General features: G+C 36.2%; 1 protein-coding gene across 2 annotated transcripts in view; it reads right to left on the bottom strand.

Moving 5' to 3' along the window:
- The window catches only part of sorcs2 (sortilin-related VPS10 domain containing receptor 2), a 368,175-nt gene that overhangs the window by 71,095 nt on the left and 281,069 nt on the right, over window positions 1-16,011 (bottom strand). For both annotated transcript variants that reach the window (XM_088629251.1, XM_088629260.1), the window contains exon 4: window positions 1,215-1,379. In XM_088629251.1, coding sequence (XP_088485377.1) covers window positions 1,215-1,379 — 165 coding nt within the window. The remainder of the gene's footprint in view (window positions 1-1,214; window positions 1,380-16,011) is intronic.

Here is a 16,011-nt window from a genome sequence, read left to right as displayed (position 1 = left end):
CACACTGTACTAGAAATTGCATCTGGTGCATGAACAAGACCGCCAACCAACAATAATAGAGTAGAAGGTAGATTTACTGACCACAATTTGATTGAGCTAAGAGATTAATTAGTTGTCCATTTGTTAAACATTAACTTCAATAGCTTGTATAATAGACATCTTTTCAAATAATAGCTACAAAATATTTACTACCAGCTAAGACTGGAGTTTATTTGTACCAGAACAGTTCAAAGAAAAAAACACTAATAGGCAGTTATTGATATATAACTATGGTGTGATTACTCATTCTGACAATGGGCACATAATCTGTATAAAGTAATAACTAAACACATAACATCTAGCTAATAAACCAGCTGTTAGATTTTAGGCTTGGTTATGTGCCATTGATTCAAAACAGTTTTATAGCTCTGTAATTCAAATTCCTCTCCCTAATAAATCACTACTGTATTATTAATGCGTGCTTAACAAAGTATTTCCACAAAGTAGTTTTTAGCTGCTTATTTCATAATCAACGAATTATCAACTCATACTTCATATATTAATAGCATTACTTTGTGTGTTATTTACAGTGGCTCCTAAAAATAATTTCCACTTTTTTTTAAATGACTGGGATGATTTCAAGGAACCTCTCTTTCTTTTTTCTTGTGGTAAATCTGTCCAATCTTAAGGTAGGGCTATTCAACATCCAAGAAGATACATAGCTCCTCTTCTGAAGAACTAAAATGTAGCAGGTTGAATAGGCAACTGGCCCATACAGTATATCCAACCGTTTTCTGACCTCTTCCTCCAACTGAGGGTCACAGGGGAGCCGGAGCCTATCCCAGCAAACAATGGGCGCAAAGCAGGATATACCCTGGAAAGATGCCAGTCCATCACAGGGCACACACAGACACATTCACAGGGCCCAATTTTTCCAGTAGCCAATTAATCTACCAGTATGTTTTTGGACTGTGGGAGCAAACCAGGGCACACAAAGGGAACCCAGGTGAACACAGGGGGAATAAACATGCTCTATGCAGATAGCACCCCAATCTGGAATCGAACCCAGGGACCCAGCGTTGGGAGGCAGCTGCACCACTTGCCTCCCACAACTAGTCCCGGAAGCATCAAATTAGTCACGACCTGGAAACAATAACCTGTGAAAGTCACACACAGCCCTGCGGTAAATCACAGGGAGTGATGTTCGTGAACTGTTCAGCTGGATGAGAGATTACCCTTTTCTCTTTGCTGTAGGCAAGCACTTTGTCCTCTTCTTTCGGATGGAAAAGGAGAGTCTCGACGGTGAAGGAGAGAGGCTGTCGCTGAAAGCTGGCTCCTTCATCTGTGCTTATGAACAGCATCTGATCCCGCTCATTGATGGAAGAGCTGACCAGGATGATCTGCAAAAGGATGACAAAAGATCCCGGGTCAGAGATGCTTATGACACACAGCACAACTATGGGGAAAAAAAAGAGTTATTTGGCGAGCCGCTCTTATTTGGGTAATTAGCTGCAGTGCTGTCTCCCTAGAGCTATCTGATTGACTGATTGATTGGCATTACAATGCAACCAAATGCCTAATTCTCATTGTATAGGTTATCAGTGAACCATGACTCAGATGCCTCAGGCTCCATATAGATGAGCACAGTCTTGTTAACAGCTGAGGCTATTTGAGGAAGATAAATTCTTGAGTCCAGGTCTTTTCCTCCTTCCTTTTTTCTGAGTTACAGTCTAGATTTACAGTATATACAGTATCTGATATACAGTATCAATATGTCTGAAACATTATCACAGAGCTCTTGTTTTGTTCTTTAATTTGATTCTTTTGTATTTCTTTAAACAAAATATTTTTTCTTCTACAGCACAAAAGCCTTCAGTGTCACACTGCACCACACAAAATCAATCTTTTTGTACAGTCTTCCAGTACATATACTGTAACTTTAAAATAAAAGGGCTTCCACACATTCATGTCATTATATACAGGTACGTCTCATTTTTTCCGTTCTATGGAGTGTTACTTCAACTTTACACATTCTGAAATGTACTTTTCCATTATTTGTAAAATGCAAATGTTTCAATCTGAAGTATTGTATCCATGCGAGCTTCTATTGTCTGCAGCGAATGCTAGAGATGATGAAAAGAGGCAAAACAGTCCTGAAGGCTCTTGGTACTGTACTGCTTATCATGCATGTCATCATACTATGTGTATGTCATTCAAAACTGAGATGCCGAGAGTGTAACTTTGCAAATCAAACAGAGAAAATATCAGCAAGTGAAAAAGACACTCCTATAACATTGTTTTCAAAGACAAAATGTACATAAAGGCTCACTCTTAATGTATTCTGTAGTTTTACAGTTCTTTTATATTCAGTAACATTGCATTGCTTGTTGGCAATGACAAACAAGACTGTTGATAGGGATATTTAACTGAACAAATCAATTATTTTAAAAAGAAATGAACTTGATGTGTCTAAAATTTGAGATGCTGTATGTCTTCCAGCTGTGAAGGCACCAGTTCTATAAGATCAGCATTTACAAAACAAAAGGTGTGCTCTAGTCACTTATACAACAGCAATTTCCAATGTAAAATGTACTGCAATGTAAAAACAGCATCCTCTAAACATCTCAATGAGCTTCAAAGTTAATTAAAAACTCAACAATCTTTTTACTTCTTCATGAAATTGTCACTTTGTATTGAAGATAATTCTTCTTCCCTTTCTCCCCAAATTTATCAGGACAAAATTCATATAATTAAAAGCCCTTGGTGCAACCCACACACTAAACACTCCCTTTGTTATTTATTCTATTAAATTTCCTGACAGAGCTGTTCATGTGAGACTGCTTCCTTTCTAGAGAAGTAAATAGAAATCGCACTGTAATCTCAAACGTATCTGTGTGGAATACTAATTCCCCAACACTACCTCCCCTAGTTTATGGACAGTTAAGCAGGCCATTGTCAGAAAAAAAGGTGATTTATTTTCTGCCTCTGGCGAATTCATTCCTCAATTTAAAGCTCGCATTAATTCATCAGCTGGCTTACAGTGTTTCCTTTCACAAACACCTAAAGAGGTGAATGTGCAAACTAAGCCAAGGGACAGCTATGCAAAACATAATTATTCCAAACCATTGGATAGCCACTCTGTCTCACATTCTCCAACTGCTGTCCCATGGAAGTTACTAATGTGTCCCTGGCTGTGAACTTCCCCTCAATGTATCCTGATTGAAAATGCGACAGCTGTAGGATAAAAGCACAAGAAACTGTACTGAAACAAAATACCATGCTACAACTTGAAGCACTGTAGAAGAACCCGGAAAAAATTTTATAAGAATTGCAAAGAGGAATTTAAAGCATTGACGTGATACAGAATGCTCATACAATGTTAACAATTTCTGGATTCATTTTTTAATTTTCAAATCTTACTAAATATTTAAAAAGATTAGATCATTTTTCTTTCACATTTATAAATAATTATTACTAAGATAACCACTGCTTACGCTTGGAAATGTTGTCAAAATTGTCCTTGTGAAGCATTATTATGACAGGTGTCTCAAAAATGAATATTGTATATATTCCTTAAAGGGTGTTTGTTAAGTGGCACCTAAAGGGTAAAGATTTTAGGTAAAAAAAATATTTTAAAGGGAATTAAATAATACCAAATATGGTTATTTACTGTTATATATTATATTTAGAATACAATTCCTGAAAATAATCAATCACATAAACAAATTAAATAATACCAAAATATTTTAGATAGAATGTTAACACAACTTTTTGGTGAGTTTTATGTATGATTTCAATAATTAAATGAAAGGCACATAACCCAGAACTTAAATTTAAAGAATTGGAGCTAATGGGGGAACACCCCCACAAAATGTAACATTTAAACATGTTAAAAATAAGCACATCAAGATATTCCACTTTTTCCAGGTAGAGAGAGCACTATATTTTTTAAACTAACAATCTTTGCTGTGTTAAGTATTACCCAGAAGATGGTTAGATTATTTGAGCCAGGTGTGGCATGACAATTAAAACTCTTTTCTTGTTTCAGAATAATACTGTATACTGTATAAAATTATAATCCAGATTAATAGCCAATAATGCTCAGCATTGAAAAATTCATTTTAACCACAACATTTTATGTGAATCATCAACAATCTTTACAAGAAAACATACAAATAAAGTCTTCATTATTTAGCCATGTCATGAATGTGCTAAAAATAAATATTCAAAAGGACTTACTCCTCTAAACTAACAGCAACAATGTTTCATGAACCATGAACGAACAAGTGTGCATGACAGAGGATTTATTATGATCATCACAGTTACTGCACATTGCAGTTCCATTTCCCAGTAAGCACTTGTGATTTAAATCAAGAATGATTTCTTATATTTAAATGGCCTACTGTGGTCTTGAATTGTTGTGAATTAAAAAGGCAAGGAAGGGGCACATTGACATTTTGCAAAGAGTAACTGACTAGATCATGTGACTGTCCAAACTTAACCTGAACGTAGCCATAGGAAATCAGCAGTTTAATAAGACTACCGTGGTTCTAGATGAAACAAACATGGAGCGCCACACAGAAATCAAAGTTAAAGCGAGTGATGTCAAGGTTGATCATTGTAGGGGAATATAAAAAGCCTTGTGAATGTGTTTAAATGCATGGATAATCACATAGTAGGTTTGGGGAATCAGCAAACCAAGGAACAGTGGAAATATTGTAAAGCACTGAAAGAAAGGGAGTGATGCATAAAATGTTAATCAAGGACAAAGACATGATTGTAAAGTAGATTAACTGTAGAGCTGTGCTTTGTCTCAACACGTACTCTTAGGTGTGTGGATAACCAACTTCACAAGACTATCAAAAATAAAACCTGTAGGATAAATAACCTTGACCTATTGACTCTATAGAATATTAGAAATGGGTTCGACCAAGCCAGTGTAATTGGATTAAGGAGGTCAGCAAGGTTGAATGCTCTTACTTGGCAATGAGAACTAAGCACTTGGCTAGACTACAGCAAGACTATTATATTCCCCAAACCAGACCGGTTTCCCCAAAATCTCCTCTAGGTGGTGCTATTTATCAATCAGTGTGAAGAAAGCCTCTAATTTCCCTTTAGAGTGAAACGTACAGGAGCTCTGGATCACCTAGAAAAGAACTGGCAAAAGCACCCAACAATATAAAGTCAAGCAAGAAACGTTTGGTTTTTGACTGTCACTCCAAAATACTATACTTCCATTACATATTAATATTAATATCGTAATATGGACATAAATTCACATAATGTTTTGTGAAAGTTGCTTTTGGAGTTCAAAAGTTTTAATTCGGGGTAAAAGGATCACATTGTTATTTGACTTGATAAAGTTATAGCTAAATACACTGCACCATAAGAGAGAAACTCCGAGAAAATAATCTTCTAATTAAGAAAGCAGAATTCCATTTTCTATAAAATTTTAAAACTTTTCTGAAAATGTTAAAACCTCTGAATTCAGCACTAGATAATTACAATTGTTTTGGTCTTTTCAAATCATATGCTGTATGAAACATACGTTTCGGCTGTTTAAATAAAAAGTGGTACGAATGGAGTATCGGACATTCATATTTTCAGAAGAAAGAAAGTAAATAATAGGAAATATGAATAAAAAATCCAAAACATATATACTATTTTAAGAAGAATAAGAAAGATGGCTATGATTAAATTGGCTTAAATCCTTACAAATACTATAGTCTGCTCCTTTTTTCATTCAAATAGCCAAATTGGCCTCAATCACCGTCTGGCAGATTTGAAATAGAAAAGAATGAAATACTCACAGCTTGCCCAAAAACACACAACATAGTTTTGGCAAATCTGGTATGCTGATCTGTCATAGAAAATAAAAAGACTGGGCCTTTTCAGAAATATTGTTGAGAAATTTGAATTAAATTTTGAGCGTAACACATTTTAGTGTTTTAAAATGTCTCACAATGTACAGAAAAAAGGAAGAGTATTCTGATCAATTATATTTTTTGGATTTATGTGTAAAAGCTGGGGAGCTTTCTGAGCTGTACCTCAGTGACCAGATATGACAAAATTTGTGCATGAAAAGTGCATTTGGTGCTGAACAATCTTAGTCTAAAAAGAACATACTGCAAATGTCACAGAAGAGGTTCAAAACAGGGAAACTACACTTAATTTTACATGTGGGGATACCATAAGTACAAATTATAATGAATGATTGCAAGAAGTACTGTACTCTCTGTGGTCATTTAAAATCCCAGGGCGTTTCTCTAAAAGAGTAGGGGTGTAACCCCAGCATCCTGGCCAACTTTCCCATTGGTCCTTACCAATTATGGCCTCCTAATAATCCCCATCTATGAATTGGCTTCATTACTCTGCTCTCCTCCCCACTGATAGCTGATGTGTGGTGAGCATTCTGGCACACTATGGCTGCCGTTGCATCATCCAGGTGGGGCTGCACATTGGTAGTGGAGGGGAGTCCCCCATTACCTGTAAAGAGCTTTGAGTGGAGTGTCCAGAAAAGCTCTATATAAGTGTAAGCAATTATTATTATAATTATTATTATTACATATTATTATCCTTTAAAAGGCAACAGTTTAAGGGTGACTTGATTGAGATTTTTAAACCTTTAAACCTTGGTGACAGAAGAATCAAAACCGTCACTATTTTTCCACACAGCTCCATTAATTATAATGAAAAGGTTCAATTTGCTTAATTGAGTCAGAGGCACTGTAACCCTTTAAGAATTATTTTGATGCATGCGTTTTTTACGTCTTAATGTCTTAACTAACAACTTAATTTGCTGCCAATAATTCAAGTTATTCAAGGAGAATCACTTTGATCGTAGGGCTCAAGTGATAAGTGGAGGACCCTGTCCATGTGCTTAGACACCTTATGTTCCTAGATTTACGTGAATTAAGTGCAAAAACTGAGTGTCCTTGTAAAATGTATACTGTATGTTGATTGTAATTCTCATTTTAATATGCAAAATCTCATTGAATATTTTAACATGTATAATATAATATAATATAATATAATATAATATAATATAATATAATATAATATAATATAATATAATATAATATAATAATATGCAAAATCCATTATTTAAATCAAATGGTAAGGGTATATTCATTTCATCCATTAAAACAATGAACAAATTCATGCTCCCTTTCCCAAAATACATAGAATACACACAGTAAAAGTCGACATGCTGAAACCTTAACCTTTGTGGAAAGATCCAGATGAACAAACTATTCTCTTCTAATGTCCAGGACTTTTAAAACAGTGGCACCTACATTCCCTCCCTCTGTCCTGATATCGGCAAAACTCAGAAGATACAAAAAACGTGACCTGGTCAGCATTGGAATAAAGGACATGTTAACGGACTCTTTCCTCGCCATCAAAACTTCTAAACCAATTATACAGTACCATTGTGCTGTAGGAGGTGTGGTCCTTTGGAAGAAACCATAAATTTAAGTCATTTAAGATCATTTTCAGAAGAGTAGGGGATTTATCCTTGGTGTCCTGGCTGAATTCCACTCTGGGATTGTACAGAATCTAAAATGAATTCAATTTATTGAGTCGCTTTTAACTTCTCTGCTTGATCTGCTGTGGAGAGGGGTTGCTGATGCAGAATGGCTGCTGTGCATCAACCAGGTGGGTGCTGCACTTCAGCGTTGGATGAAATCCCCTTCTGTATGTAAGGAACTCTGGGAGTCTTTGAAATGTGAATCGCTATAAAGTGCTTTAAATGCAAGAAATGTCAGTCAGAAAATATTGTTTCCAATAGCAAGTTTGTAATCTGGGTATTGATGCAATAAAAGGAGTGACTTTATTTCATTCAGTTGAACAACTACTGTATGTTCTTACTTAGAGTAGAAAATAATACAGTAGCAAGATGGTCTAGTACACAGCAAAAACTAGCTAAAGCTGAGGATGTAAGATGACCTCCTTGTAAGGGCTTAATTTTTGAAGGGAAAAATATGTTTTCAAGACAGTCATTCCCTACAAAAGGTTCATTATACATTCTACTGAAAATTGTTACATGATGTATTATGATACATTCATGAGCTAAAGCTTTGCTGGATACAGCATCCAAAAATTACAGTGTATCTGTGGTTTACAAATTGAATCTGGATGATCAGGCCACACTGTTACAGTACATCTTCCCCTTTTGACCACAGGAGCTTTAACACTAGACACCCATCTAATTTTGACCTCTTATGGAGTAAATATTATGACAGAGCTACTGTCATTCATGCATTAATACAGTATTTAAACAGTAATACATCTGTAAAAAAATATTCCAATATGCAAAAAGAAACATTTTAAAATAGGGTGTATTAATAACCTAATATTCACAAACAAGAATCAATTATTTTAATATGGGACATCTGGGAAAAAACACATTAAAATTCATCAACTCATCACAGACAAAAGTCAAAATGAACTCAAATAGGACACCACTGAGATTAATGTAGCCTGGTTAAATTGTAACTAAATGTTTTTTTCAATCAAAAATTAGAACATGCCTCTTGTAAGATAAACAACGTATCAGTTTGGCAATTTGAAGCAAAGTTTTCCATATCACTGCTAGCTGCAATGACCTAGATTCTGAACATCTCAGAAACTTGTGCCAAGTCGAGCCTCTTATCATGTTCAATCACATGAGTGCTTTTCAATAAATTAATTACAAAGTCAATGTGACATCCACTCCTCATACAGTAAGATGATCGCTCCCATTGAGTCGATATTACGGAGAGAGAGAGAATAACAAAAACATTAAATTCCATTCATTTTTTTCTTGATATTTTCTTTAATTCAAGTACACAACATATACAAATTTCCCTCAGTCTGACCTAACAGCCCTCTAAAATGCAGCTAAAAATCAACGTAATATTCATCATTATAAGACAACTTCATAAATATTAATTATTGTTAAGGTTTTGCCTTAAAATGAATGACAAGAATGAGCTATGGAACATTACTGAAACACATTCAAGGGATGAAGTGACCTGCTAAAGCATACAGTACACCTATTTTTGGTATAATAATAGCCCAGGGGTTTCTTACTCATACTCTTTAATAATTTCATTATTGGCAGAACTCTTTATCTAGAAAACATCTACACGCAGTTTCGATGTAAAAATGAGACACAATTTTACAGCACATTATATGCCAGGTAAACCTATACAGGCCTGCAGAGCTATTTGGACTGTTTGAATCAGTTGGATCTCCACACCAACTAAACTACTCATTCTTACAAAATGTATCATATACCAAGAGGCATTTAAAATACAACGATTGCTATATGTTCTAATACTGAAACTCATTTGTTGAATTTCTAATCTTTATTCCTCATTATAAACAGTACTACTGGGATGTAGCAAGGTAAGGAAGGCTCTGGGAAGAAGCCACTATCTTGGCTCAAAACCCAGTCTTTAGCTGTCTTGGTTCCTCCTTCTCCTTAAGTCCTCCAAAGTGCCTTCAGTTGAAAAAGAAGGCTTCTGCACTGCTTATACTCTGTCTATAAACTGATCTGAGACTATTCAATTCTACCTCCTCAAACAGAATCAGTTAGTTCAGTGTTCCTCTGGTGGACTGGCTGAGAGAATTCCGTGCTTTCGTCTTGAATTACAGAATTATTCCTGAATGATTCTGCTCTGTATCAAAGGGGATTTATAAAACCTTCTGAAGAGCCTCACTCATCCTCCTCTGCCACTGCATCAGTTGCTGTTCTACAATACGCTTTGCAGTCTGAGAGGACCTGTGGCACTGTGTCTTCGTTTGGCACTTTCTTTCAGCAGGTATCGGTGCCTCAACGACCTCCCATAGTTTCAACAAAACACCATGGTTCTGTATGTTTCGTTGCAGAATTCCTTCTTGTATTTGGATAACTTTTCCACTGTTTTCCCTTTCCCTCCCTCTGTCTTTTCTCCGCAAGTACCTGGGAATGCAGAGTCTTTCTCTAGATTCCCTCATCCTTCATTTCCACCTCTTCGCTGAACATGCAGAGGATAACCGTAACCTATAGTACATGGCCTATCTGAAGACTGTTGTCACTGCCCTGAGACTTTTACAATTCACTCTTTTTTCCCCAATCATTTGAAGTAAGTTTTTGCTTTCAGGCTGAGTTGGACTGCTGCCAGTTGATCTGTGTTTCTCAGATGGCCACCTTGGACTCCAGGTCCTTCCTTTGCGAGTCAATTTGGTGCACTCTTGGCACAGTTTTCTCAGCGTTTGCACCTTGCTGGGTCTCTGATTAGTATTCCAGGGAAAGGAGTCTCAAAGAGGTGCATTTTCTGACTGCAGAAAGCACCATGCTCATGTTCCAGCTGCTCCTGCAAGTGCCATACACTGAAAATCAGTGGTTGGACCTGGGTTGTTTGGTCACTGAAGGTACATGTGGGGCTGTGGAACTGTGACTTCCTCATTATGTAAGCACGGCTGTGCATCTGGAACTGGCTTTATCTCTGGTACTCTCCCATTTGGTTCTCTTCCCATCTAGGCTCCACCCCATCTCACATGAACACAAGAAATTTACTCATCGCACATTTCCTTGGTGTCAGCAAGCAACTGTTCTCTCATGTTAGGCTTCCGAGCCTGGGTTGGAGACTTCTGGCACCAGCTCAACCACTCCAGGAAAGGTTGTGTGGTACTTCAGCCCTGCCACATGTACTTCCCAGAACAAGCCAGGGTCCAAAGGGTTGGAATAGTATTGCCAGTCACGACCAAACTCATCATAGCTGCCACAACAATTCAAATGGCCCTTAAAATGCACTCCACAGAGTGGTGAATGGATTTCTTGCACTTCTCACATCATATCCAGGAAACGGGGGTTGAAGTGTAATCAATAACAGGACGACCTGTTTCACAGCTTGTATCATTCTCCCAACTCCAAGCGTTCCCTCTTCTCAAATCAACAATTCACAACTCACAACTATTCAGTACTTCACTTGGACTTTTCCCTCTTGCTTTTACTATTGCTGAACCTCTTTCACATTCTGTCTTAACTTATACTCTTCAGGCTTGTCTTGTTTGGGAAGGTTCTTTATAACAAACACTTTCCCTGACACAGCAGCAGTGTGTTTGCTATTTCATTGCTTACTCACTCTTGTAGGCTACCTATTCCTGTTTTAAATGGAAAAATATCCATAGAAATGTATGCAGATTGTGACTACACCCCACATATCTTCACATCTAGTTTAATAATGTGCAGTTTTAACTACATCTCCCCTTCATATTGTATGTTCTTTTTGAAGAATGCTTACTTTAAAAGATGTACAATTATGAACACATTCTAGAGATTTGTTAAAGAATCATATAGACATGAGTAAGATTGTATTTTTTATTACAATGTCAAAGCACGCTTAAGTTAAACTGTATACGCTTCGGTTCAAAATCCATAAGTAAACTCGACACTGAATTATGAGAGCTACATGACCAATTTGCTTAAGTAACATTTAAAAACAAATGATACACTATGTAACTTGTACCTGTCAAAATGTATTTATTTTATATTCAGCCACAGAGTAGTACAGAGTAAAGGATTGAGCTCCAAGTGTTTTGTCAATTCATACAAGGCAGAGTAAAACATGCTTAATTTGAGATGTATAAATATACAGAGTTACACATTGCATATGACCTTACAATGGCCTACATAAGGCTCCAGCCCAGTCCTGCCACATGGAATTAAGAATGAGACTTTGACAAGGCCAACTTGTGCAACATTCAGTTCTGCCTGCACAATTCAATTATCACTTATCGTTATTGAAAGTAACTGATACACATTCATTTAATGGTGACTGCTTCTTAAGAGAGTAAACCTTGATATGCCAAGGTCTGAATGACAGATTATTTTTAAGCACTTGTGTAATATACTTTTCTAATAAGTTTAGTTCAATTATGTCAAACATTACCCTACTACACATTGCAGAACATAACATCGAAACCATCTGGGGGCACAATTTTCCTTGCATAGTACAAAAAATATAACTATTTACCAAGCTGAAACAATATGCCAACAGAGCTTATGTATGGCAAAGCTAAAACAATATCATTTCAGTGCTATGAAACAAACAGGCTGTTTGAGTACCCAGTAAATAATTTTCTTGTTTCTTGGAAGCTTGTGTAAAGAATTAAATTATTTTGCAATGCACAGCTTTGTCAATATAATTAATCCCAATAAATCATATATGATTTTATGTGCACAAATTGTGGTATCATATGGGGAAAGCAAAGCAAACAGAAGGTGTTGTGCTGGAATGAATAAACCATTCATCTGTGCAGATCTTTTCTTGACACAAAAAGGTGAGGTTGCATCTAAAAAATCTGATTCCCTAATCCAAATTAAGCACGATTATCTGTAATTGCACTGCTAATGCAAAACTGCCAAATACGATATAGCTACCTTAATACATTAAATGGTGTTGTGTTAAAATATACAATCCAGCTTTAATTAAACCCCACATTAAGATGTAATTTCTTGCAGTATAACAGTGTTCCTAGTGCTTGAATGGTAGAATGAGTTGAGGACTCATTTTTCTTAGGGTCATCTTAGACTGGAAGAAAGCTTCTCTGCCTGCATTCTAAGAACAAATTAGATAAGCATGAAGAAACAGGTGGGGCAGAACCTCCTGACATACCTCACTGATTATTTGATTAGCATGGTGGATGCATTTGCTTATACCATCTATTGTAAATCTGTGAATGTGCCCACATTAACAATGGCATAATTGACATTATACAGTACGTAGTATGTTTGCATTCAGTAATTTTAGCATACAGTACAACAATTACAGTATTTCTCCTGGCCAGCACTGGCAGTGACTGAGATCCTTGTCATCCAGTGCTACAGAATTTTTGTTTTTGCTGAGGAGAGGAATAACATACAGTATGTCAGGCAACCTTTTACATGCTTGTTCAGTCAATAGGTCCATACTGTTTTGCAGGTAAGGTTATTAAGAGGTGTAACATACAGTATATACAGCAAGATTTTTAATGGGCCCTAGACCTATACTATAGCTATAAGCAGGGAAGGATAGATACTGTACATATCAGATCTCCATTTGGAATGTTATTTTTCCACTTAGTTTATGTTTAAATAGTACAGCTTCACTACACTGTACTGTATGTGGTTTATTACTAAAACTAGATTTTTTAGTCTGCTACTTGCACCACAGATGGCTCTTCAGTTATTTCATACTCGCTCAAAAACTGCTTTTGATTAAAAGCCTAATGAGTAGTATTTTATAAAAGAATGTTGTCCTTCCTCTCTGAACCGTGGTCTTTTCCTATATGGAAATAAGAGTACAATCTCTCTTCAGTGACCTTCAGTTCTTTGGAAGTCAATAAAAGAAGTATTACAGAAATGGCAAGGCCTGTAATACCTATTTATCACCTGGACAGTCACTTACAGTCACTTTTATGTGAAACATGCTTTTCCATCTTGTTTTTGAGCAGTGCTCAAAATCGGTTTGCATGCAACCATTTGCCATACCAACAGTTTTCAGAGCACCGAACATTCACTGGCATATTTTAAGAATGTTTGATCTAAAGCAGTGGTCTTGGTGATCCACACACCTTTTGGTTTTCATTCCAATTAGATAATTGAAGCCCCACTTGATCTAAGAAGTCGCTTCATGGAATATTTGAATTTTGTTTCTAGTCACAAGTTTGGGATTCTATTTCATACCAGATTCATATTTCCATACCTGATTTCTGTTATAAAACAGTTGAATGAGATCTTCTGATCAATTGAGCTGGAGGGGCTCAATTCCCTCCTCTCATTGATAACTGTTAAGGCTTAAGGCTTAACTTTGTCATAACACTTTAATGTAACATGTTGGGTTGTAGTCAGTCAGAAATATAGTGTGGTGAAAAAGTAAGATACCCCTCTGAAGATTTTTTTGGGCTTAATATATTTTAATATAATTGACCATTACACACTCGCAGATCTGGTGCAGGGAGCTGGTGTGTCAATTTTGGTCCTGGCTCTGAGATTTTGTTTGTGGATTACCATAAAAAGAAGAGCAAATTGTTGCAAGAAGCAAGGAAAATATGACAAGAGCACAGAGGGAAAAGCATATCAAGGATCAAAACAAACAAAAATAAAATATTTAAACAGTAAAATGAAAACCTATTACCTGTCTGACTGTCTGACTAGTAAACTAAAACCAGTGTTTATTTACACTGTTTTGCCTTTTCTGATATTTGAATTATTGTTTTTCTTACTTGCCATTCCCTCTGTCAATGTTGAATATTTACAAACGAGGTAGAGATGATTTTGTATGCCTTTGAATTATGTGATTTTGTTTCATACCTTCAGTAAACAGGCGTCGCAGTGTGATTCATGACGATACAGTATATGTGACAAGAATCTGAGGCCAGATAACATTCCTGTGTAGGAACATTTCATTAACAAAAGGAAACCAGATATTTTACAATGGTTCGAGTGGCTTAGTTTTCACAGACTCATTCAGCTCAAAGGTGCAGCCCATAAAATTAATTCATTGAAAGAAACAAATGGATAGTTTATTAATAAAACTATTTATTAATAACTCTTACAATACACAGGGGTAGACGATGGACTTGCTTATTAGAAGTGGTAAAACAGTTTTCACTCTTTTAACCAGTAATAGGTGGCACAAACAGTTTGAACATGATGTTGATACTGCTATGGCCTGGGCTCCTGTTCTGGCCAAAACATCCAGTCGTATTACTTTATGAAGACAATGGCTTCTTATTCCTCTCTCCTTTAAGGCCTGCACTGGTTATGGGACTGCACGCAAATACATTCTTTTAATTTGTTGTCAATTCATGTAACCAAGGTTTCCCATGCAGCAATGAGTTCAACAGAATGCTTTATTTTAAAACCTAACAAGCCAGTGAATTAATTAAATGTCTCCAGTGACTTCAAGTGCCGTGATTACAGGATCCTTACTTGTTCTGCAGTAATCTGAGGAACATTTAGGTTACTAATTACAACGGGGGGGGGGTTAACAATAAATAGTTTGAAGTCATGGTGATTGCAACATTTTAAAAAACAGTAATTTAAAACTCAGCACTGATATTTTACAGTATGTTAAAAAACTTTAAAGAGCTTGAAATCTGGCAAAACCAGATTCTGAATGTACAGTATAGAGCAATGGTCTTACAAAAATGAATCTGAATAAATGTGAAATATCTTTTACAGTTGTATTATATTAGAAAGTACTGCCAAAATGAAACACAAATAAGACAGGATTCACAAGGGTAACACAATTACTGCTGTAATCAGTACGGTAATCAACTAACTTTTCCATATAACTATCTTACATAATTATCTTACTGTAGTTACTTGGTGCTACTGTACATTACTGTAATTTCTTTTGAAGAACTTAGCTGAAACCCTGATTTAGTTCAAAAATTGTCTAGATGAAATCCTTGGATCATTTAACTACTAATAATGAAATGTTCAAGGTGGGCTGAATGATGTGCTCTTGTTTGTAACCATTCATAAGTTCCTGTGCTTAATTTAACTGATGAGCCTTTCAAATGGTCTCATCAATAAAGGTGATCATCTGGATCATCTGGAGGACAGATTCAATACTAAAGCCTTGATATCACTAATTTGAGCCTAGACTATGCCATTAGCCAACTATGATACACTTCTTGTTGAATGCTTCTGGATGTGAGTAAGCTTCACTTAGTTTGTCACACAAAATTGCCCTGGGATTTGCAAGGTGATCACACCTCCACTTGGTACCATCTCATGTGAGAAATACGGCAGACAACTGAATGTTTCTGAAGATTGTGTTTATGGTCCACAACCTCAGGTCTGGAGGAGCAGTGTGACCAAGATGATTAACAACCACAGACTAGGGGGGAGGATGTTGAATCAAACGAAAAATAGCCGGTCGTTAGAAGAATAAATTGAAGACCTCTTATTCTGAACAGTTTATAAATGTGATTATTTTGAAGAAGTTATCATTTATATTTAGTATAGAACAACACTGAATTTACATCACATTGAAACCAATTATGACTGATGAG

Source organism: Lepisosteus platostomus, chromosome 1, assembly GCF_059453375.1.
Source record: "Lepisosteus platostomus isolate fLepPlt1 chromosome 1, fLepPlt1.hap1, whole genome shotgun sequence".
NCBI classification, from domain to species: Eukaryota; Metazoa; Chordata; class Actinopteri; order Semionotiformes; family Lepisosteidae; genus Lepisosteus; species Lepisosteus platostomus.
The sequence above is the reverse complement of the archived record's forward strand: the minus strand, read 5'-3'. Positions and strand labels throughout refer to the sequence as shown.